Source organism: Sturnus vulgaris, chromosome 30 (assembly GCF_052056855.1).
Source record: "Sturnus vulgaris isolate bStuVul1 chromosome 30, bStuVul1.hap1, whole genome shotgun sequence".
Classification (NCBI taxonomy): Eukaryota; Metazoa; Chordata; class Aves; order Passeriformes; family Sturnidae; genus Sturnus; species Sturnus vulgaris.
Window position 1 is genome coordinate 1890840 of NC_142272.1, and position 22399 is coordinate 1913238.

The 22399-nt window shown below is 68.0% G+C and overlaps 3 protein-coding genes across 4 annotated transcripts; 1 reads left to right on the top strand and 2 right to left on the bottom strand.

Annotated features, from left to right (window-relative positions):
- Positions 1–5: 5 nt before the first annotated feature.
- Positions 6–9702, bottom strand: LOC148220844 (uncharacterized). 2 transcript variants are annotated; one of them, XM_088180609.1, is made up of 4 exons: positions 9603–9702; positions 8275–8396; positions 2610–2698; positions 69–2050 (listed from the first exon to the last, which is right to left on the bottom strand). In XM_088180609.1, exon 4 carries the CDS (start codon positions 1445–1447, stop codon positions 635–637), a length of 813 nt encoding a protein of 270 aa, XP_088036735.1. In that variant the 5' UTR covers positions 1448–2050; positions 2610–2698; positions 8275–8396; positions 9603–9702; the 3' UTR covers positions 69–634. The 2 variants fall into 2 exon arrangements, 1 of the variants encoding a protein (XP_088036735.1); XR_015808786.1 differs by lacking the exons at positions 8275–8396; positions 9603–9702 and having other exon boundaries at positions 6–2024; positions 2610–4123.
- LOC148220845 (uncharacterized) lies at positions 5385–6678 on the bottom strand. The gene has a single exon (XM_088180607.1). The coding sequence runs from the start codon at positions 6614–6616 to the stop codon at positions 5411–5413; it is 1206 nt and encodes a 401-aa protein (XP_088036733.1). The 5' UTR covers positions 6617–6678; the 3' UTR covers positions 5385–5410.
- Positions 9529–21713, top strand: AGAP2 (ArfGAP with GTPase domain, ankyrin repeat and PH domain 2). Its single transcript, XM_088180606.1, has 19 exons — positions 9529–10713; positions 12416–12474; positions 13087–13174; positions 13577–13662; positions 13736–13877; positions 13956–14090; positions 14678–14799; positions 14871–15023; positions 15558–15644; positions 15722–15826; positions 15898–16042; positions 16117–16227; positions 16794–16940; positions 17213–17272; positions 17499–17650; positions 17728–17818; positions 18451–18673; positions 19211–19466; positions 20357–21713. Exons 1-19 carry the CDS (start codon positions 9564–9566, stop codon positions 20612–20614), a joined length of 3570 nt encoding a protein of 1189 aa, XP_088036732.1. The 5' UTR covers positions 9529–9563; the 3' UTR covers positions 20615–21713.
- Positions 21714–22399: the final 686 nt, after the last annotated feature.

A 22399-nucleotide genomic window follows, 5' to 3' on the forward strand; every position in this document is an offset into this window, starting at 1 on the left:
CCCAGCCCTACTGACCCCAAAGGACCCCCATAGCCCCCCAGGGTCCCCCTAGAGCCCCCCAGGGTCCTCCTAGAGCCCCCCAGCCCTACTGACCCCAAAGGACCCCCATAGCCCCCCAGGGTCCTCCTAGAGCCCCCCAGGATCCCCCTAGAGCCCCCCAGGGTCCTCCTAGAGCCCCCCAGCCCTACTGACCCCAAAGGACTCCCATAGTACCCCACGAACCCCCTAGAGCCCCCCAGGGTCCCCCTAGAGTGCCCCAGCCCTACTGACCCTATGAGACCCCCACAGTCCCCCAGGGTCCCCCTATGTCCCCTCAAAAGACCCTTTCAGGCCTGAGCACCCCCGCAGCCTTCCCTGCCCCAGGACCCCCGGTGATCTCCCCCTCGCTGCCCCATGGCCCCCCAGATCCCCCTCCATGACCCTCAGGTGTTTCTGGGCTCCCCAAACCTTCTCAAGGGTCCCCGGATCCACCCCCCAGGTCCTCCATAGCTCCCCCTGGGCCTCTCCCTGCTTTTGCGGCCCCCCCACACCCCAAATCCCCCCTGTCCCCCCCGAGGTGAGGGTGGCGTGGTTGGAGGTGCTGTGACCTCCCCCCTGGGAAGTCCTTGAGGGACCACATTTGGTCTCTTAAACATTAAACAGCTCCGGGGGGGGCGGAGGGGGCAGATTTGGAGGTGAACAACACCCCGGGAGGCGTCAAATTTTGGGGGACGAATCCCCCAATAAACCCTCGGGGACAGAAGCGGGGGGAATTGCGGGTGCAGCCGCCCCTTAGCAGCCCGGGGGTGCTCGGGGTGTCCCCCCCGGAGTCTTCCCCTCTGTCGAGGTCACGTCGCGACCTTGGGGCGTTATCGCGACGATAGCAGCAGCTATAAGCGACAGCGGGCCCGGGGCGGGGGGACTTGCGATGGCTCCGTGGCTGCTGTGGCTGCTGCTGGTGACCGGCACGGGGGGCACCCGGGGGGTTCCCTCTGTCCCCTGGGAGCCCCCTCGGGCGGTACCGGAGCCCCGGGCGGTACCGGAGCCTCGGGAGGTACCGGAGCCCCGGGCGGTACCGGAGCCCCGGGAGGTACCGGAGCCCCGGGCGGTACCGGAGCCTCCCCAGGGGGTACCGGAGTCCCGGGAGGTACCGGAGCCCCGGGCGGTACCGGAGCCTCCCCAGGGGGTACCGGAGCCCCGGGAGGTACCGGAGCCTCCCCAGGGGGTACCGGGATTCCCCCAGGCGGTACCGGAGCCCCCCCGGGCGGTACCGGGGTCCCCCCGGGCCGTGTCGGACGCGGAGCTCCGGGAGCTCTCGGAGCAGCTCCTCGCCGCAGACTCGAACCGGGCCGAGCCGGGGCAGCTCGAGCTGAACCTGAAGGGCTCGGGGAGCCACACCGGGGACTCGAGGTGGGGAGAGGGTTGGGAGGCGAGGGGGACTCAGCACCCTCCGTGTTCTCCCCTCCATCCCCCCACCCCTCTGCCCCTCTCGCTCTCCGTCCCACGTGGCTCCATCCCGCTCTATCCCATCCCTCTGTCCCAAACCCACCTGGCTCCGTTCTCATCCCTTGACCCTGCTTGTCGCCATCCCTGTCCCTCCATCCCAACCCATTAACCCATCCCATCCCATTATCCAAACCCATCCCAAATGTTTCCATCCTCGTTCTTCCATACCAAACCCATTTCCTTCCACCCTGACCTTGATCCTACATCTCTACCCCTCCTGTGTCCATCCACCTCCATCCCTCATCCCAATCCCCCATTCCCTTATCCCATCTCTCCACCCCGTGCGTTTCCAGCCCACATTCCCCCCTCCCAAAATCCCAATCCCGACGCGTGTCCCTGCCCGTTCCAGGCTGTTTTCCTACGTGTCCCCGGACCTGCTGGCCCGTCCCACCTTCTCCCGGCTCCTGGCGCTCCTGGATAATTACGAGCCGCTCACGGGGCGGGACGAGACGGAGACGGCGGAGGAGCAGCGGGAGCAGCGGGAATTCCTGCAGGCCGCCCTGGACACTCCGGTCCTGGCGCTGCTGGAGCGCTTCGTCCTCCGCAAGGGTGGGGCCGTGCTGTCCTTATGGGGTCCCCACGGTGTCCCCATAGTGTCCCCATAGTGTCCCCACGGTGTCCCCCTAGTGACTCCTCTGTCCCCGCAGTGTCCCCCACAAGTCTCCCCAGTCCACAGGGCTGTCCCCACAGTGTTCCCCAGTGTCCCCCCAGTGTCCCCAGAGTGTCCCCACAGTGTCCCCATGGTGACCTCTCTGTCCCCACAGTGTGTCCCACAAGTCCCCCCAGTCCACAGGGCTGTCCCCACAGTGTCCCTACAATGTCTTCAAGTGTCCCCCCAGCATCCCCACAGTGTTCCCCAATGTCCCCCTGGTGTCCCCTTAGTTTCCCCCCAGTATCCCCACAGTGTCCTCAAGTGTCTCCCCAGTGTCTCCCCAGTGTCGCCACTGTGTCCCCACTGTGTCTCCACAGTGTCCCTCATGTCCCCCTGCCCTGTCTTTAGGGCTGAACCCCCCTGTCCACATGGCCCACCCTGTCCCCAGGGCTGTACCCCATGTCCCCACGATGTCCCCACGATGTCCCCACGATGTCCCCACGATGTCCCCGCGGTGTCCCCAGGGCTGTACCCCTCGGCTGAGGCGTTCCGGGCCGATCTCCACTCCATGTGGTTTGGCCTCTACTCGCGCTCCAGTGGCAAAGCGCTGGACTCCTCTGGCTTCGAGCACGTGTTCCATGGTGAGGGGACATGAGGGACATGTGGGGACATGGGGAGACACTGGAGATGGGAGGGTCACTCCATGTGGGGATGGGGAGGGAACAGGGAGAGGGATTGAACAGGGGGACACCGAGGGGATGGGGGGACACTGTGGGGATGAAGCTGGGGAGGTCTGGGGGGTCAATGCCGGGGGTCGGGGGTCATGTGGGGGTGTCCATGGGGGGGGATCTGCGGTGGGGGACCTGTGGTCACCCCCTCTGTGTCCCCAGGGGAGGTGAAGAAGGGCTCGGTGTCGGGGTGTCACAACTGGGTGCAGCTGCAGGCGCTGGAGCGTGCGGGGAGACTGGAGTACCTGGGCTACACCTGGGATGGACCCGTGAGTGGGGACACGGGGACACGAGGGGACACGAGGGGACACAGGGGCATGGGGGCGACTGGAGTACCTGGGCTACACCTGGGATGGACCTGTGAGTGGGGACACGGGGACATGGGGGACACAAGGACACGGGGGGACACGAGGGGACACGGGGGGACACAGGGACACCAGGGGCGCTAAAGGGACATGGAGAGGATGGGGATGTGATGACGATGGGAACACGGGGGGACTCCCTGAGTGAGGGATGGGGGCGACACTGGGGGGGACATGGGGGCACAGGGACAGCCCCTGGTTGGGGGGCGAGGACACAGAGTCCCTCACTGCCCCCATCCCTCACAGTGTCCCTATCCAAGGTCTCTGTCCCCCTTATCATTGTGCCTGGAACCTGTGTCCCCCTGGCTGTCCCCACCCTCCCCGTTCCCCCTCACCATCCTCCACCTGCAGCATCCCCGGTGTCCCCGTCCCCCCGAGGCCATACCCGGGGTCCCCCATGGCTGTACCCGTGGTCCCCGCGTGTCCGTGCCCCCCGTGACCGTCCCCGGCTCCTGCAGGGCCGTACCTGGGGTACCCCCATGCCCACACCCGTGACCTCCCGTGCCTGCACCCCCTGTGAGACCCCCCCGCAGTGAACGGGGCTCCTGGATGTGTCACTGCGGTCCCGCTGGCAGTGTCCCCCTGTGTGTCCCCTCCGTGACCCTGCTGTGTCCCCTCCGCAGTGGACGGCCTTCCCGGACGTGCTGTCACTGCGGTTCCTCTGGGACGGGCACTCCAAACCCCGGGGGTCGCTCCTGGTGGGCTCCAGCCCCGAGTTCGACCTGGCTCTGTTCACCCTCTGCTTCCTGGCACGCCCCGACCGCCAGTGAGTGAGGGGCACTGAGGGGAGGGGGGCTGGCACCTGCCCGAGGGGGGCGACCTGGCAACCACCCAGGGGTTGTGGGGGGTCCCAGGCCCAGGGTCACCCTCACCTGTCCTTGCAGGTGCCACATCAGCCTGGGGGGCGAAGCCGCCACCATCCAGACCTACACGTGGGACAAGCAGCGCCTCGTGGCCTCCGCCTACCCCCTGACCCCCTGACCCCCCCAAAACACCCCCGTGATCCCCCCTCACCCCTCAATAAACCCCCCACGGGATCCCCCATTCCTGCCTCTGCCTGGGAGGGTGCCCGGGATGGGGACACTGGGACCAGCCCCCCCGGGGATGCTGGGACCCCCCAGTGACTGCTGGGACCCCCCCGGGGGTGCTGGGACCCCCCAGTGACTGCTGGGACCCCCCCGGGGGTGCTGGGACCTCAGAGTGAGCTCTGAGACCCTCAGCAGGTGTTGGCACCATCCCGGGCACTGGGGACCCCCCCAACAGGTTCTGGGACCCCCTGTGGGCACTCGGGGGGGAACACAGGGACATCTCCAAGGGCCCCTGGCAGCTTCATCCCCTCCCTGAGGTGACATGGGGACACCTGGGGGGACAGGTGAGTGTGGGGGTGGGCTGTATGTGCATGTGACGGCACGCATGTCCTTAGCGTGTCCGTGTGTCACTGCACATGTCCCTTGTGTCACTGCACACATCGCCAGCGTGTCCGTGTGTCACTGCATGTGTTTGTGTGTCACTACACGGGTCCCCAGCGTGTCCGTGTGTCACTACACGTGTCCGTAGCATCTGTCACTCCACACATTGGCACGTCCATGTGGCTGCACATGTCTGTAACATGTCCGTGTCCCTAGCATGTCATTAGTGTGTCCGTGTCACTGCACAGGTGTCCCCAGCGTGTCTGCACAAGACCCCCATGAGTGTCCACACCTGTGTGTGTCCCCATGTCCCTGTCCCCGTGTGTCCCCTGTGCCACCATCTCCATCCATGTCCCTGTCCCCGTGTGTCCCTTGTGCCACCGTCGCCTGCCCACATCCCTGCCCTGTCCCTGCCGTGTCCCTGCCGTGTCGCTGGCGTGGCCGTGGCGCGTTGGGCGTGCCGGGCTGTGCCGGGCTGTGCCCCGTGGCCCGGCAGGCCCTGGCGTGTCCCGGCGTGTCCCGGCGTGTCCCGGAGCGCTGGGGCCGGGCCCCGCCGCGGTTCCCAGCCCCGCGCGGGCCGTGACGTGTCCCCTCCCCGCGGGTGACGCCGCGGCTCGGGCAGGAAGCGAGTGGGGCAGAGGAGACCGGGGGGGCCGAGCGGGGTCTCGGGTCCGGGGGGTGCCATGGGGGCCCCCCGGGAGCGCCGCGAGGTTCTGGCCGCCATCCGGGCCGAGGTGGCCCGGCACGAGGGGGCCAAGGGCCACCTGAACCGGCTGGTGCGGCTCGTGGAGACCGTGCCCGAGCCCCGACTGCGCGGGAGCCTGAGCAGCGCGCTCAGGGCCCTCCGAGGTACCGGGGGGGGCACCGGGGCTGGGGAGCAGCGGGTGGCACCGGGGGACCCTGAGGGGACACACGGGGCACAGACAGAAAGACAGGGACAGCGGATGGGGGGATGGACAGGTGGATGGACAAACTGCAGGTGGAGGAATGGAGAATGGGTGACGGGATGAGGGGTGGGCGGGTGGTGGACGGACGGATGGATGGATGGACACAGGGATGGACACAGGGATTGATGGATGAAGGGAGGGATGGATGAAGGGATGGATGGACAGGTGGACAGATGGATAGATGGAGGATGGATGGATGGATGGATGGATGGATGGATGGATGGATGAACAGACACACAGATGAACAGCTGCTGGCTGGAGGGATGGACGGATGGATGGGCAGGGGACAGGTGGATGGATGGACAGGTGGTGGCACAAGGGATGGACAGACAGGAGGGTGTAGCGATGGACAGACACACAGAGGGATGGATGGATGGATGGATGGATGGATGGATGGATGGATGGACAGGTGGAAGAGATGGAGAGATGAGGGGATGGATGGAGGATGAATGGGCAGACCAGTGGATGGACAAACATCTGGATGCAGATACACAGCTGGAGGCATGGACAGACGGACAGGTGGATGCAGGGATGGACGAGTGGACAGGGGCTGGCTGGAAGGATGGACAGATGGGGGGGGCAGCCTCTGAATGGGAAGGAGGAGGGATGGACAGATGGACACAGAGATGGATGATGGACAGATGGATGGATGGACACAGGGATGGATGGATGGACGGATGGATGGATGGACACAGGGATGGACGGATGGATGGACGGATGGATGGAGGGATGGACACAGGGATGGACGGATGGATGGATGGACACAGGGATGGACGGATGGATGGATGGATGGACAAAGTGGGGGATGGATGGACACAGGGATGGATGGATGGATGGACACAGGGATGGATGGATGGATGGACGGATGGATGGAGGGATGGACACAGGGGGGGATGGATGGATGTGCCCAGGCCCGTGGGGTCCTGTCCCAGCTCAGGGGGTCCCTGCCCCCCCCTTCCAGCAGTGCCCCCCAGTCTGTGCCCCCCCAGGTGCTGCAGTGGGGGCCTGGCAGTGCCAGCCCCCCATGGGGACCCATCTGGGGGGCACGGGGGGTGCAGGACCCGCTGGGGGTGGGGATGGAGCCCCCCCCCATTTCCGCCCCAGAGCCCTGGGGTGGTTTCCGGCTCCTGTGCTGTGGGAAATGGGGCCACTTCCTCCCTGCGTCTGCGGGGGGGTGGGGGGGGCTGTGGGGATGGGGAGGCTCTGTGGGGATGGGGGGGCTCTGTAGGGATGGGGGGGCTCTGTGGGGATGGGGGGGCTCTGTGGGGATGGGGAGGGCTCTGTAGGGATGGGGGGGCCTGTGGGGATGGGGGGGCTCTGTGGGGATGGGGAGGGCTCTGTAGGGATGGGGGGGCTCTGTAGGGATGGGGGGGCTCTGTGGGGATGGGGGGGCTCTGTGGGGATGGGGAGGGCTCTGTGGGGATGGGGGGGCCCTGTGGGGATGGGGGGCCCTGTGGGGATGGGGGGGCTCTGTAGGGATGTGGGGCCCCTGTGGGGATGGGGAGGGCTCTGTGGGGATGGGGGGCCCTGTGGGGATGGGGGGGCTCTGTAGGGATGTGGGGCCCCTGTGGGGATGGGGAGGGCTCTGTGGGGATGGGGGGGCCCTATAGGGATGGGGGGGCCCTGTGGGGATGGGGGGGCCCCGGCTGGAGGGGTGGGAGTGGCGGCTGGGGGAGGGGAGGGGAGGAACCTGCTGCGTGGGGGGCTCTGATGCTGGGGAGCACTAAGGGGGGGGCACCTGTTGCGGGAGGGGGTCCCGTGAGGGGGGACCCTGCTGGGAGTTTGGGGTCTCCTCCCCCCAGCTCCTCCAACCCACGCGGGGGTGTCCGGTGACGTCACTTGGGGAGGGGTTCCACTGCCGCCCCCTGCCCGTGCCGAGCCCCCACATCCTTGTGCCCCCCCCCCCCCAACTCCGGCATCTCCCGCGCGGTTGCCATGGCAACGGGAAGCCGGGGGATGCCGCGTTGCCAAGCGCCCGCTGTGGTACCCACAGAGAGCTGGAGGGGGCACAGGCCCCCCCAAATCGTGCCCCCAGAGCCCGCCCCCACCCCCAGGAGTGCTCTGAGTGCTCTGCACCCCCTCCCCCCCCGTTTAAACTTCCCAACTCCCACCCTGGGGGTGCAGCAGCTTTGGGGACAGCGATGGGGACAGGGATGGGGACAGGGATGGGGACAGGGATGGGGACAGCGATGGGGACAGGGATGGGGACAGAGATGGGGACAGCGATGGGGACAGGGATGGGGACAGGGATGGGGACAGGGGTGGGGACAGGGATGGGGACAGCGATGGGGACAGGGATGGGGACAGCGATGGGGACAGCGATGGGGACAGAGATGTTCTGGCGGCGGGGTCGGACCCGCCGTGGCCCCCACCCTTCCCCCCCCCCACAGTGTGGGACATGGAGCGATGGGGGAAGTGCGGCCCCTTCCTTGGGGACAGCTGGGGGACACTGGAAAGGACAGGGGGCACTGGAGGGGCTGAGCCTCCCACCAGGCCCGGACAGAATCACCCCCATGGACACAGCCCTGAGGTGACAGGGTCCCTGCAGGTGTCCCCTCCCCGGGGGGCCCGTTTGCGTGCACCCGGTGCTGTCACCGACCCCAGAGCGGTGCCACATCCCGGGGGACCCCTGCCCGTGCCAGCCGACCCCCGGGGGGGCACAGGGGCCCGAGGGGTCCCGCCGTGCCCCCAGCCCCGTCCGTCCCCATGCTGTGACATGCGGAGACGGGGGGACACCAATGGCCGTGATACCTGGCCGGGTTCCACGAGGGGGACACGGGAGTGACGGGGGGTGACACCAGGGGGTCCACGGCTGCTCCCAGCGCCATCCCCGCCGTTGCCGTGGTAACGGGATGCGCAGGGATGCTGCGCCGCTGATAAAAATGCCAGAAAAGGGGTGGATGAGCCTGCCCCGGGCCCCGCAAGGCCTCTCGAAAACCCCCAAAACAGCCCCCTCGCCCCCCACCGCGGGTCCCTTCCCCACCCGGCATTGCTGCCCCGGGAAGGGGAGGGAGGGGATTTGGGAGTGCGGGGAGCAGGGGGATGGATGGATGGATGGATGGATGGATGGATGGATGGATGGATGGATGGCTGGATGGATGGATGGCTGGCTGGATGGCAGCTGGAGGGGGCCGTAGGGGTGGGGGGGTATCGGTAGCCCAGCAGGTGCCGGGGCCGGAGCCGGGGGGTCGGGGGGGGCGCCCGGGAGCGCTCGCGCCTGCCCGGTAGCGGCGGGGCCGCCGCCCGCCCCCGCCCCAGCCCGGCCCTGGGAGCGGCGCATGGCGGAGAGCGGCGGCCCCGGCCGCCCCCGGCCGCTCAGGGCCCCCCCCGCCGGGCCCCGGCCCCCCCCGGCCGCTCAGGGCCCCCCCCGCCGGGCCCCGGGCACCACCCGCGCCGCCGCCGCCGCAGCTGCCAAGGACGAGCCCGTCGGGGCGCTGCCGTGAGCCCCGCTCCCGGGGGGTCCCGGGCATGACCCCCCCCGCCCCATAACCCCCATCCCTCCATTTCCCCCTTCCCCGTAGCCCCAGCACCCCCCTCCCCATCACCGCCCCGTTCTCCCCCCAGCTCCCCCCACCCCCGTGTCCCTCACGCCCCATCACCCAACCCCCCGCACCTGTAATCCCCCATTCCCTCCCGCCCCAGGACCCCCGGATCCCCATAACCCCCCCCCACCCCCGCCCTGACACCCCTCTGATCCTCCCCCACCCCCAAAAGCTCCCACCCCCTCCCCCCTCCCCTCCACCCCCCAGCACAGGGCTTGGGGGGGTTCCCCCCACGATGCCCCCCGGCCGCTGACCCGGGGTGGGGGGTGAGGCGGGGGGGGCGGCCCCGATCCCGGCGCCTGGCGAGGGGGGGTGGTTGTATTTCGTGAGGGGGGGGCGGCGGCGGTTCCAACCCCTCCGGGGGCGGGCGAGCGGCGAAGGCTTCGGGGAGGCAGGGCCGGGGGTGGGACCGGAGCATCACCGGCACCGGCGGCCGCGGCGCCGCGCGGGGAACGAGGGGGGCCGGGGGGGCGCCCCGGGGGGGCCCTGCCCGCACCCATGAGCAGGACCACCGGCCTCCAGCGCAGGACCACCTACCTCATCTCGCTCACGCTGGTCAAGCTCGAGTCGGTGGGCGCCGCGGGGGAGGCGGAGGAGGCGGGGGGGGATGGCGATGGAGCCCCTGGCCCCGGGGGGGCTGCGGCTGCCCCCCGCACCCCCGAGCCCGGCCGAGCCCGGCGGCCCGAGCGGCTCTTCCAGCGGCAGGACGCGCTCCGGATAAGTACGGCCGGTCCCGGCCCCCCCGGCCCCGACGCCCCCCGCCCCCGCTCGCCCGCCTCGCCCCCCGCCGTGCCCCCCAAACCCGACCCGGCGCTGCTGCCCCCCCCGCCCCCGGCGGTGCCCCCCAAACCCGACCCGGCGCTCTTGCCCCCCCCGCCCCCGGCGGTGCCCCCCAAACCCGACCCGGCGCTGCTGCCCCCCCCGCCCCCCGCCGTGCCCCCCAAACCCGACCCGGCGCTGCTGCCCCCCCCGCTCCCGGCCTTGCCCCCCAAACCCGACCCCCGTGGGGCCAAGGGCACCTTGGAGGGGCCGGGGGAGCGGGGTCTGGCCGCCCTGGACATCCCCCAGCCCGCCGCGACCCCCCGCCGCCCGCTGCTGAGCCAGGCCACCTGGGGGGGCCCCGAGGGCCCCCCAGAGGGAGGCAGAGCCCCCCCGCCGCCCCAGGACCCCCCCATAGCCTCCCCGCACCCCTCCGCCGGTCCCCGCCGCCTCCGCCTGGCCGGTCCCAAACCCCCCAAAGCGGGGAGCAGCGGGGGGACCCGCGGGACCCCCGATCCCCGAGCGGGCAAGACCCCCACCAAACCTGCCGGCAGCCGCCTCTCGTGGCCCGAGGGAGAGGGGAAGGGGCGCCCCAAGGCGGGGGGCAAGACCGAGGGGCCCCCTCGGGCCCGGCTGTCCCCCAGCAAGGGCAAGAGCAAGACCCTGGACTACAGCGACCTGCAGCCGGGGCCGGGGGCTCTGGTCCCCGCCCCCGCCCCCGAGACGGGGCTGAAGCGGGGACGCGAGGGGGGTCGCGCCTCCACCCGCGACCGAAAGATGCTCAAGTTCATCAGCGGCATCTTCACCAAGAGCCCCGCGGCGACCCCCACCCACCCCGCGCCCCCCTGGTCTCCCCCCGGCGCCGACCCGGCCAGGGCCACCCCCCACAGTGAGTACGGGCCCGGGGGATCCCGGGGGTCGCCCCGGCCGTGGCTCGGTGTCCCCTCGGTGACCTGGGGCAGGTGGACCAGTGCCCACTGTGGTCACGGTGTCGTGCCTCAGTTTCCCTGGCGGGGGGAGGAGGTGCACAGACCCCCGGGTCCCGTGTGGGGCAGGAGGATCCCTCTGCTCTCCGTGGCTTTTCGGGTGCTTGGGAACAGGGGGGCTGTGACCCCCGGGCTGGGCTGTGCCATGGTTTTGTGCCTTTGGGGCCATGTGGGGTGTCCGATTTGGGGCTGGCCGTGTTGGGGATCCTCTGCCTCGGTTTCCCCATCGGGGGAACTCCACGGGAGTCAGGCGCGACCTCCACCTCCGTCGTTCTGTCCCAACATCCGTCCGTCCGTCCTCGCCTCCATCTGTGCGTCACACCCCTGCATCCTGTCCCCCATCTGTCTGGCCACCCGCCGGTCCCCCATGTCCTGCGGTCCCCCCGGCGTTCCTCTGTCTGCCTGCACGCACCTTGGCACCATGGGGTGCGTGGGCAGCGCCTGCAGGGCCCGGGGGTGGCAGCTCGGTGACAGCGAGGGGTGACAGGCGGCACGGTTAACCCTCTCCCCGGCTGGCACGCGTGGCACGGACCGGCTCTGTGTTGGTGGCAGAAACTGAGGCACAGAAAGGGGGGGACCCTCTGACTGTGTCCTGCCTCAGGTTCCCCCTTTGTGGTGCCACCACTGCCCAGAGGGGCTGGGGATGCCAGGTAGGAGATGTGGGGGGCACAGGGCACGTCCTTGTGCCACGCCAGGTGCTTGTGCCACGCCGTGTCCTTGTGTGCCACACGCCGCTGCTCGCTGCGTTCTGGTGCCATCGCAGCCTTGTGCCCGTCGTGTGCCATGCCGTGTCCTCATGTCCTGTCCTTGTGCCACACCACGTCCTTGTGCCACACTGTGTCCTCGTGCCACGTCCTGTCCTTGTGCCACACCACGTCCTTGTGCCATGCTGCCACCCCGTGTCCCGGTGTCCATCGTGTCCCTGTGCCACACCTGGTGCTCATGCCATGCTGCATCCTCAGGCCTGAGGTTGTCACGCACCGCTGGCATCGCGTCCTCGCGTCCATCGTGTGCTGGATTCCGTGGTGACCTCGTGCCACCCCACATCCTGTTGCCATGCTGTGTCCTGGTGCCCATCGTGTCTTCGTGCCATGCTGTGTCCCAGTGCCCGTCATGGCCTGATGGCTCCCACTGTGGCCTGGCTCCCACTGTGCCCCCATGCCACACCGCACCCTGGTGCCATCTGTGCCCTCGTGGCTGTCATGTCCTGGAATCCACGGTGTCCTCACGCCACGCCACATCCTTGTGCCTCAGGGCGTCCTGGTACCCGTCACGGTTCCCATCGTGTCCCCGTGCCACGATGTTCTCCCACGGCGCTCCATCCCCACGGCCACCATGTCCCCATGCCCTCTGTGTCCTCGTGCCTTGGCACACGACGCCTCGTGCTGCCACGTCCCCGTCCCTGCCACGTGGCATCTCCACGTCCTCCCGCCGCCCCCGCGGGCCCGCTGCCGTTGCTGGGTGACAGCTGGTGCCCGCCCACGCAGGAAGCTGCTGCTGCGCTGCGGGGTGGGGGCCCCCCGGGATTGGGGTGCCAGGGGCTGCTTGGGGGTGCCAGGGGCTGCTGGGGGTCCCGGGTTCTGTCTCACACATCTCCCTCCGCAGAGGCCTTAGTGAACAGCCAGGAGTGGACCCTGGGCCGCTCTATCCCTGAGATCCGCCTGGTGGGTGCTGTGTCCCCGTGTCCCCGTGTCCCCGTGTCCCCATGTCCCTCTGTCCCTGTATTCCCGTGTCCCCTTGTCCCTGTGTCCCTGTGTCCTCATTTCCTTGTGTCCTCATGTTCTCCTGTCCCCGTGTCCCCGTGTCCCCATGTCCCTGTATTCCCTGTATTCCCGTGTCCCCTTGTCCCTGTGTCCCTGTGTCCCTGTGTCCCCGTGTCCCTGTGTCGCCGTGTCCCCGTGTCCCTGTGTCCCCGTGTCCCTCTGTCCCTGTGTTCCCGTGTCCCCTTGTCCCTGTGTCCCCGTGTCCCCGTGTCCCCGTGTCCCCATGTCCCTCTGTCCCTGTATTTCCGTGTCCCCTTGTCCCTGTATTCCCTGTATTCCCGTGTCCCCTTGTCCCTGTGTCCCCGTGTCCCCATGTCCCCGTGTCCCCATGTCCCTGTATTCCCTGTATTCCCGTGTCCCCGTGTCCCTGTGTCCCCTTGTCCCCGTGTCCCTGTGTCCCCGTGTCCCCATGTCCCTGTATTCCCTGTATTCCCGTGTCCCCGTGTCCCTGTGTCCCCTTGTCCCCGTGACCCCATGTCCTCAGCCATCCTGACATCCCCTCTGCTCACCCAGGGGGTCCTGGGCAGCAGCAAGAGCGGGAAGTCAGCGCTCGTGCACCGGTTCCTCACCGGCTCCTATGTGGGCCTGGAGCCCACGGAGAGTGAGTGGCCATGGTGGGGGGACATGGGCATGGGATGGACACGGGCATGGGATGGACACGGACAGGGGATGGACATGGGATGGACACAGGCATGGGATGGACACGGACAGGGGATGGACATGGGCATGGGCATGGGCATGGGATGGACACGTTGTGATGTTGTGGGGCTGGGCATGACCATGGGATGGACACGGTCATGATGCTGGGCATGGCCATGGTGGAGGTGGTGAAGGGGATGGACATGGCCACAGAATGGGCAAAGTCATGGTGCTGGTCATGGCTGGGGACACTTGGGGTCCAAGTGCCGGTCACACACAGTGCTGGTCATGGCCATGGGACATCCCATCCATGTGGGCAGAGCACACCTGCAGGGTTCCCCTCCCTTCCCCTCCCCTACTGCAGGTGGTCAGTTCAAGCGGGAGGTGACGGTCGATGGCCAGAGCCACCTCCTGCTCATCCGGGAGGAGGCCGGCGCCCCGGACGCGCAGGTACGAGGGGACCGGGGCCCGGGGGGGCCACGTTGGCCAGAGCCGAGCCCTGACCCCGCCCGTGGCCCCCCAGTTTGCCAGCTGGGCGGACGCCGTCATCTTCGTCTTTAGCCTGGAGAGCGAGAGCAGCTTCGAGGAGGTGGAGCAGCTGCACGCGCTGCTCAGCGACCTCCGCGGCACCAGCGACGTGGCCCTGGCGCTGGTGGGCACCCAGGGTGAGCCAGGGACACGGGGGGATCCTGCGGGGCTGGGAGCGGGATGGGGCACCCCCAGCTCACCCCCTGACTCCCCAGACAAGATCAGCTCGTCCAGCCCGCGAGCGGTGGAGGACGCGCGCGCCCGGGCGCTCTGCGGGGACATGCGGCGCTGCCTCTACTACGAGACCTGCGCCACCTACGGCCTCAACGTGGACCGGGTCTTCACCGAGGGTGGGTGACCGTGCCCCCAGGGGTGGGGAGAGGGTGGGAGGGAGCTGGTGACATGGTGAGATGGGGACAGTGAGCAGTGTGGGATAGGGATGGTAGCCAAGGTGGAATGGGTGTAGTGGGAGGGTCAGACAGGGATGGTGGCCAGCCTGGGATCACATCTGTGTCGAGGAGAATGGTGGCCAGATGGCACAGGGTCATGTCTACGTGAGACAGGGACTATGTCCAGGTGGCATGGGGACAGTGGACAGGGTAGTGCAGGGGACCATGTCCAGGTGTGCCAGACCCATGGCTGGGTAGGTCAGGGACCGTGTCCACCCTATGTGGGATGGGAACAGTGGCCAGAGTGGCTGAGTGTGATGGAGACCATGTCCAGGTGGGATGGAGACCATGTCCAGGTGGGATGGGGACCATGTCCAAGTGGGATAGGAGCAGTGTCCAGGTGTGGATGGGGATGGGGACCATGTCCAGGTGTGGATGGGGACCATGTCCAGGTGTGGATGGGGATGGGGACCATGTCCAGGTGTGGGTGTCCAGGACGATGGCTGGGCAGGTTGTGCTCCGGCCCTCCTGACTCAGGGTCCCCACAGTGGCCCAGAAGGCCGTGGCGCTGAAGAAGCAGCAGCAGCTGATGGCGTCCTGCAAGTCCCTGCCCAGCTCCCCGAGCCACTCCGCTGCCTCCACCCCCGTGGGGGGTGTCCACCCTGGCCAGGTAACCCCCGGCCGCCTGTCCCGGGCGCCCCGGCCACAGCCACAGCCCAGGCTGACCCCGTGTCCCCTCAGACCAGCAATGGTGGCCACACCAGCGACTACTCGTCCTCACTGCCGTCCACCCCCAACGTGAGCCACCGGGAGCTGCGCAGCGAGACCCCGGCCCCGCTGGGCACGCCCAGCTCGCTGCACCGCGGGGCCAAGCGCCGCACCAGCCTCTTCGCCGTGAGTGCCCGGGGGGTGGCACTGGGGGACGCACTGGGGGACACCCCGGCATTCTCCTGGTATGGTGGTGGTGGTGACACAGGGGGATGTGACATCCCTTGACATTGTCACCCAGAATGTCATCGTGATAGGGTGGTGGCAGCTAGGGGCATGTGGCACCTGAGGTGTCCCCTGGCAGCGTGGTGACACTGAGGGGCACGTGGCATCTCAGTTGTCCCCTTGGCATGGTGGCGGTGGCACTGAGGAACAAATGGGTATCCAGTGTGGGGATGGGGGACGTGCAGGGCACCCAGGATGTCCCCACCATGGGGCTTCTGATGTGTCCTCTAGCAGAGTGGTGGGGACACATGGCATCTATAGTGCCCCCTTGACATGGTGGCGGTGGCACTGCGGGACACCATGGAGCCACAGTGGTGGGGTCTGTGACACCCCAATGTGGCCACCACAAGGCTCCAACAGTGGGGGACATGTGGGCACTCGGTGTCTCCAGCCGTGCCACGAGTCCCTGTCCTGTCCCTGTCCCCATTCCTGCAGACGCGCCGTGGCAGCGACTCCGAGAAGCGCAGCCTGGACAGCCGAGGCGAGGTGGCCGGCAGTGGCCGTGCCATCCCCATCAAGCAGGTGGGTGGTGGCGGTGGCAGGAGGACAGGGGTGGGTCCCGGTGTTGCCTCTGTCCCCTCACTGTTCCCTGTCCCCAGAGCTTCCTGCTGAAGCGCAGCGGCAACTCCCTGAACAAGGAGTGGAAGAAGAAATACGTGACCCTGTCCAGCAACGGCCTCCTCTTCTACCACCCCAGCATCAACGTGAGTGTCCCCGTCCCCTTGTGGTCCCCAAAGTGTGGGAGGGCCCGGTGTCACCCCCGCTGTCCCCCCAGGACTACATCCACAGCACCCACGGGAAGGAGATGGATCTGCTCCGCACCACGGTCAAGGTGCCCGGGAAGCGCCCGCCCCGCGCCATCTCTGCCTGCGGCCCCTCGGCCAGCATCAACGGGCTGCTGCGGGACCCTGAGCCGGGCAGTGAGTGCCAGGGGACACCGGGGGCGGGGGGGACACCACAGGGACCGCTGTGACACTGCTCCTCCCCCTTGCAGCCGGTGTCCCCTCTGTGGGGCTGAGCCTCCCCCCCGAGCCGGGGCTGAAGGTGGTGGGCAAGGGGTCCCTGCAGCGCTGCGCCTCCGCCTCCGGCGCCAAGCTCGCCTCAGGTGAGTGACACCAGCACGAGCAGGGACGTGGCCACGTCCCGGGGCACCGACAGGGACTGCCCCATGGTGGCCCCACTGAGCACGGTGACTTCTGAGCAGCTCAGGTGGCTCTTGGTGGCCCTGGTGGTTCTGGTGGCTCTGGAGGCCACAGTAAACCTGGTGGCCCTGGTGAGCCCAGGGACGTTGTGACCCTCATGACTCTGGTGGGCCAAGAGGCTCTTGTGGCCCTGGTGGCCCCAGGGATTTCGGTAAGACCAATGAATTTGGTGGCCTTGGGGGTGAGTCCTGGTGATCCCAGTGAGATCAGTGACCCTGGCGAGCTCTGATGACCCCAGTGTGCCCCAGCGCCTCTGGTGGACTTGTGACCCTGGTGACTCCAGTGAGTCCGGTGGCCCTGGTGGCCCAAGTGATGCTGCCGAGCCCAGTGGACTTGGTGGCCCTGGTAGCCCTCTCTGACCTGAGTGGTTTTGATGGAATTGGTGATCTGGTGCCTCAATGAGCTCCCTGGTCCTCACGACCCTGGTGTCAGTGATGCCCTCAGTGCCCCATGTGTGGTCTCTTGGCAGAGTCCCCCCTGTCCTTCGAGGCCGTGTCCAGCCCTGGCAGTGCGGGCAGGGACCCTCCACCGTCACCGCTGGTGGACAGGAAGAAGCACCGGCGGAAGAAGCTGATGACGCCGTCCAAGACCGAGGGCTCGGGTGGGCAGGCAGAAGGTGGGTGCCACAACAATGTGTCCCCAGCCCCGGTCACCCATGGCACTGTGGGGACAAGGCCACCATCCTCCACGACAACGATGCCCCAGAATTCGGGGGGATCTGGGGTGATGCTGCCCCTCACCCCCCGTCCATGCTCAGCCACGCTGTCCACGCATCCCCCTCGCTCTGCCACTGCCTGCCACCTTCTGCACCGTCCCCAGGGCTCCGCGGGCCCCCCTGACTCTGTCCCCGTTTCCTCTCTCTACTCCTGCTGCCCGGACCCTCCGCAGCCAAGCGCAAAATGTGGAAATTAAAAAGTTTTGGTAGTTTAAGAAATATTTATAAAACAGGTAACGTGGCGTGAGCGGTGCCTCCCGTGCATGTGGCTGTGCCCCCCTTGCCTGCTGCTAGCACACACTCCAGGAGGGGTGGGGACCACTGGGGAGGGGGGCTGGGCAGAATTTGGGTGCCAGGGGTGGATGTGGGGGGGCTGGAGTGGGCGCTGGGCCAGTCCAGCCCCCCGTGAGTGTAGGACCTCCCATCCCACCGCCCCCCTGGGGGTCTCTGGTCCCACAGAGGAGGAGAACTTTGAGTTTCTGATCGTGTCAAGCACGGGGCAGACGTGGCACTTCGAGGCTGGCAGCTTCGAGGAGCGCGACGCGTGGGTCCAGGCCATCGAGAGCCAGATCCTGGCCAGCCTGCAGTGCTGCGAGAGCAGCAAGAACAAGGTGGGACCTTGGCGGGGGTCTGGCAGGGTCCCCGTGTCACCCCCTGCCCCGCTCACCCCCCTCCCGTGTCCCTCCAGGCGCGCATGGACAGCCAGAGTGAGGCCGTGGCCATCCAGGCCATCCGCAACGCCCGCGGGAACTCGCTCTGCGTGGACTGCGGGGCACCCAGTGAGTGCCCGGGACACCGGGGACACGGGGGGGACACGGGGGGACACGGGGGGACACGGGGGGACACGGGGGGACACGGGGGGACATTGGTTCATGGGCTCTGCAGAGCCCTGAATCCAGGTGATGGTGCATGGGGTGAGAGTGTGCCACTGGCCACGGGCGAGGGAGAGCTGTGGACACGATGCCATGTGTGACACAATGCCATGGGTCACATGGTGTCCTGGGCCCTGTGCTGCCATGTGCCACATGGTGCCATGGGTCACTCTGTGCCAGAGTCACACAATGTCATGTGCTACATGGTGCTATGGGTGACAGGATGCCATGTGTGACACAGTGCCATGGGTCATATGATGTCCTGGGCCATGTGCTGTCATGTGCCACGTGATGCCATGGGCCACACAGTGGATGGCACAGGCCACATGGTGCCATGGGTCACTCTGTGCCAGAGCCACCAATGCCACGAGTCACACAATGCCATGGGACCCGTGATGCCACGGGTGACACGATGCCACGTGGTGCCATGAGCCACACTGTGCCATAGATGACAGCAACCACGTGCCACACCATGGGTCACACTGGGGCTGCCCCGAGCCCACCCAGCACCCCAATGACCCTCCCTGTTCATCGCACAGACCCCACGTGGGCCAGCCTGAACCTGGGCGCCCTGATCTGCATCGAGTGCTCGGGCATCCACCGCAACCTGGGCACGCACGTGTCGCGCGTGCGCTCGCTGGACCTGGACGATTGGCCCCGGGAGCTGACCCTGGTGCTCACGGCCATCGGCAACGCCACGGCCAACAGCATCTGGGAGCAGAACCCGCGCGGCCGCTGCAAGCCCACCCACGAGTCCTCCCGGTGCGTGTCCCCCCTGTGTCCCCCCGGTGTCACCCCATATCCCTGATGCCACCGTGATGTCACCATGCAATCCCTGATGCCGTGTCCCCACCCAGCACGTCGCTGCTGTGCCATCCCACAGACTCTGATGCCCCTTATCCCCACGTCATCACGGTGCCACTCCACATCCCAATGTCCCCGTGTCCTCACCTCCCTGTCCCTTGTCACCCCACGATCCAGCAATGCCACACTGCCACCCCTTGTGTCCCCATCTCCCATGCCACCCTGCTGCCACCCTGTGTCCCTGACCCTCATGTGTCCCCCCTGTTTTCACTCTCCCTGTCCCTGTGATGTCCCTATGCGCTCCTGACACCTCTGTGTCCCCACTGCCACACCACCAGCTGCTGCCCCTTGTCCCTGCCCTCTCTGTGTGTCCTCCCATCGTGGCAGTACCCCATGCCCACTGAGGAGCAGGAATTGTGGATCTGTGTCCCCGTGGTGCCACCCTGCTGTCCCTGACACCCCCTATCCCCTGTGTCCCTATGCCCCCATGCCCAGGGAGGAGAGGGAATCGTGGATTCGTGCCAAGTACGAGCAGAGGCTGTTCCTGGCACCGCTGCCCGCGGCCGAGGCGCCGCTGGCCGAGCGGCTGCTGGGGGCGGTGCGTGAGCAGGACCTGCCCGCGGTGCTGCTGCTGCTGGCCCACAGCCACAAGGACCAGCTCAACGTGGCCATGGCGGACACGGACCGGCGCACGGCGCTGCACCTGGCCTGTGACACCGCCCAGGTGGTCGTCACCCAGCTGCTGGTGTGGGTACGTGGGGCAGGGGGGTGGGAGGACATTGTCTGGCCAGACGGAGCAGCGGGGTCTTGGGGGGGCTGCGGGAGATGTGATGTGGTCATGGGGAGAATGGGGTGGTCAGGGGGACCATGGGGTGGTCATGGGGTTAATGGGGTGGTCAGGGGGGATGTGATGTGGTCTTGAAGGATGGGGTGTGGTCATGGGGGATCATGGGGTGGTCCAGGGGAATGTGGTGTGGTTTTGGGGGATGTGGTGTGGTTTTGGGGGATGGGGGGTGGTCTTGGGGACCATGGAGTGGTCATAGGGGACGTGGTATGGTCTTGAGGGATGGGGTGTGGTTTTGGAGACCATGGGGACACGGTGTGGTCATGGGGGACACGGTGTGGCCATGGGGACACGGTGTGGTCATGGGTGACATGGTGTGGTCATGGGGACACGGTGTGGTCATGGGGACACGGTGTGGCCATGGGGACACGGTGTGGTCATGGGTGACATGGTGTGGTCATGGGGACACGGTGTGGTCGTGGGGACACGGTGTGGCCGTGGGGAGTGTGGTGTGGCCATGGGGACACGGTGTGGTCATGGGGACATGGTGTGGCCATGGGGGGTGTGGTGTGGCTATGGGGACACGGTGTGGTCACGGGGGGTGTGGTGTGGCTATGGGGACATGGTGTGGTCATGGGGACATGGTGTGGTCATGGGGGGTGTGGTGCAGTCCTGGGGACGACGGCACGACCATGGGGGATGTAAAGTGTCCGTGGGAATCCTGGGATGGCCACGGGAGGAGCACTGTGCCAAGTCACCCTGGGGGGGACACTCCGAGACCACGGGGGATGTCACCCACCCCTGGGGGACACAGCACGGCCTTGGGAGCTGCGGGTGACGCGTGGCTGTGCCCGCAGTACGGGGCCGATGTGCGGGCACGGGATGGCCACGGCCGCACCGCGCTGTTCTACGCCCGCCGCGCCGGCAGCCGCGAGTGCGCCGACATCCTGCTGCAGCACGGCTGTCCCGGAGAGGGGCCCGGCAGCCCCTCGACCCCCGGCAGCCCCCCGACCCCCGGCCCCCCGACCCCCGGCGGCCCCCCGACCCCCGGGCCCCGCCGCCGCAGCAGCTGTGCCAGCGTGGGCCCCTGCGAGCCCCGGTCCGCCCTCGTATAGCCCCGAGGGCCCGGAGCCCCCCGGTGCCCCCGGCTGAGCGTGCCCGCAGCCCCGGGGTCATCCCGGTGCCACCCCCGGGGTCACCCCTTGCCCACGGTTTGTACTTTTGATGCTCTATTTATTATCCTTTCCGTGTCGGGGTCTCCGCTGGTCCTGTCCCCTTCTCCATGCCAGGGACCCCCGTGCCAGGAGTGATGCCACTGCCACCCAGGTGTCCCTTCCTGTCCCCTGCCCGGAGTATTGTGCGACAGCGTGGGGTGGGCACAGCTGGGATGGGGGTACTGAGGACGGGGTAACCCCTGCCCATGTCACCCCTGTCCCTGTCACCCCTGTCCATGTCACCCTGTCCCCTCTCCATTGCCCCCTGCTCACATCACCCTGCCCTACCGCCGTCCCCGTTCCCGCGTGCTGTGTCCCCCTCCCCATGTCACCTCCCCAGCCGCGCCCCCCTCTTCAAATCACCCTCCCCCTGCCACCCCCTGTGTCCCGCCCCCCGTGTCCCTGTCCCCGTGCCCACCCCGGCCATGCACCCCATGCCATGTCCTTGTCCCCGTGCCCCCCCCCCGCCCTGGCACAGCCCCGGCTCGGTGGCAGGAGCAGAGCAGACCCCGACGCCCCTCCTTTTCTACAACAACCTTTTGTACGCCCCCTCCCCCTTTCCGTGGCCTGACACCCCCCCCACCGTGGCCCGACCTCTCCTCGCCCCCCGTTTCTCGGCGTCCCCTCGGGATCCCCGTTAATTTATTGCTTTGTTTAGCGATAGGATAGAGCCAGCCCCTCCCCCCCGGGGGGGGGGCACAGCCGGCGGGACCCCCGACCCAATCCCGCCGGCCTGGGGGGGCCGCGTCCTCTCCCGGGACCCCCCATGAATGTAGGGGCGCCCCAGCTGTGACGCCCCCGACACGGCCCGGGGCTGAGCCAGGGACCCCCGGGCGGGGCCGGGGGGGGGGGCGGGAGGGGCCGGGGGTGGGCCAGGGCCACCCGGGGGCCGCCCGGGGGTCCGGGGGCCCGGGGATCCGGGGGTCCGGGCCGTGTACAGTGTTTTCATCTCTCGGGTGTAACTGTAAGTACGTGACAATGTCGGACACTGGTGCTGTGACACGGTTCGTCCTTCCCGCGTGGGACACTGGGGTGGCACAGGGCACATGGAGAGCACGGGGGACAGGGGGGACACTGGGGTGGCACAGGGCACATGGAGAGCACGGGGGACAGGGGGGACACTGGGGTGGCACAGGGCACATGGAGAGCACGCGTGGCACAGCGTGCAGAGGGCACAAGGGGTGTCGGTGGCACGGATGGCAGGTGACACGGGGTGCGGAGGGCATGACGGAGTGAGTGACACAATTACGGGGCGGTGGGGACACAGGGTGGGTGACACAGGGTGGCGTGAATGACAAGAGGTGGGGACATCACGAGGAGATGTGTCACGCAGGGACAGGGGGTGGGTGACAGTGACACGCGGGGTGTCACAGGGCGGGCAGGGGAGAAGGTCGGGGTCCGGCCTCCGTGCAGGGCTGGAGGGCACTGGGGGGCACTGGAGGACACGGGGACACCGAGGGACACCGGGGACGCGCTGCTGGCCCGGCCCGTGCCCGGCCGGTCACCGCCTCCCCCGCACTGACCGGAACTGACAGGACTGGGCGGGGCCTATGATGGGCGTGGCTTGAATATTAACGAGGTGGGCGGGGGTCTGAGGGGGCAGTGTCCTGGTGACAATAAGGGGGCGTGTCCAACCAATCAGGCTGGGGGGCGTGATCTATATGCAAATAAGATAGGTGTGGCTTG

Coding starts and splice junctions, on each gene's coding strand:
- LOC148220844 (XM_088180609.1), bottom strand. CDS start 1,447: ATGGAGGGGAGAACACGGAGGGTGCTGAGTCCCCCTCGCCTCCCAACC.
- LOC148220845 (XM_088180607.1), bottom strand. CDS start 6,616: ATGGGGGGGGGCTCCATCCCCACCCCCAGCGGGTCCTGCACCCCCCGT.
- AGAP2 (XM_088180606.1), top strand. CDS start 9,564: ATGAGCAGGACCACCGGCCTCCAGCGCAGGACCACCTACCTCATCTCG. Junction 15,645..15,721: donor GTGCCATCCCCATCAAGCAG/GTGGGTGGTGGC, acceptor CCCTGTCCCCAG/AGCTTCCTGCTGAAGCGCAG. Junction 16,043..16,116: donor GCGGGACCCTGAGCCGGGCA/GTGAGTGCCAGG, acceptor TCCCCCTTGCAG/CCGGTGTCCCCTCTGTGGGG.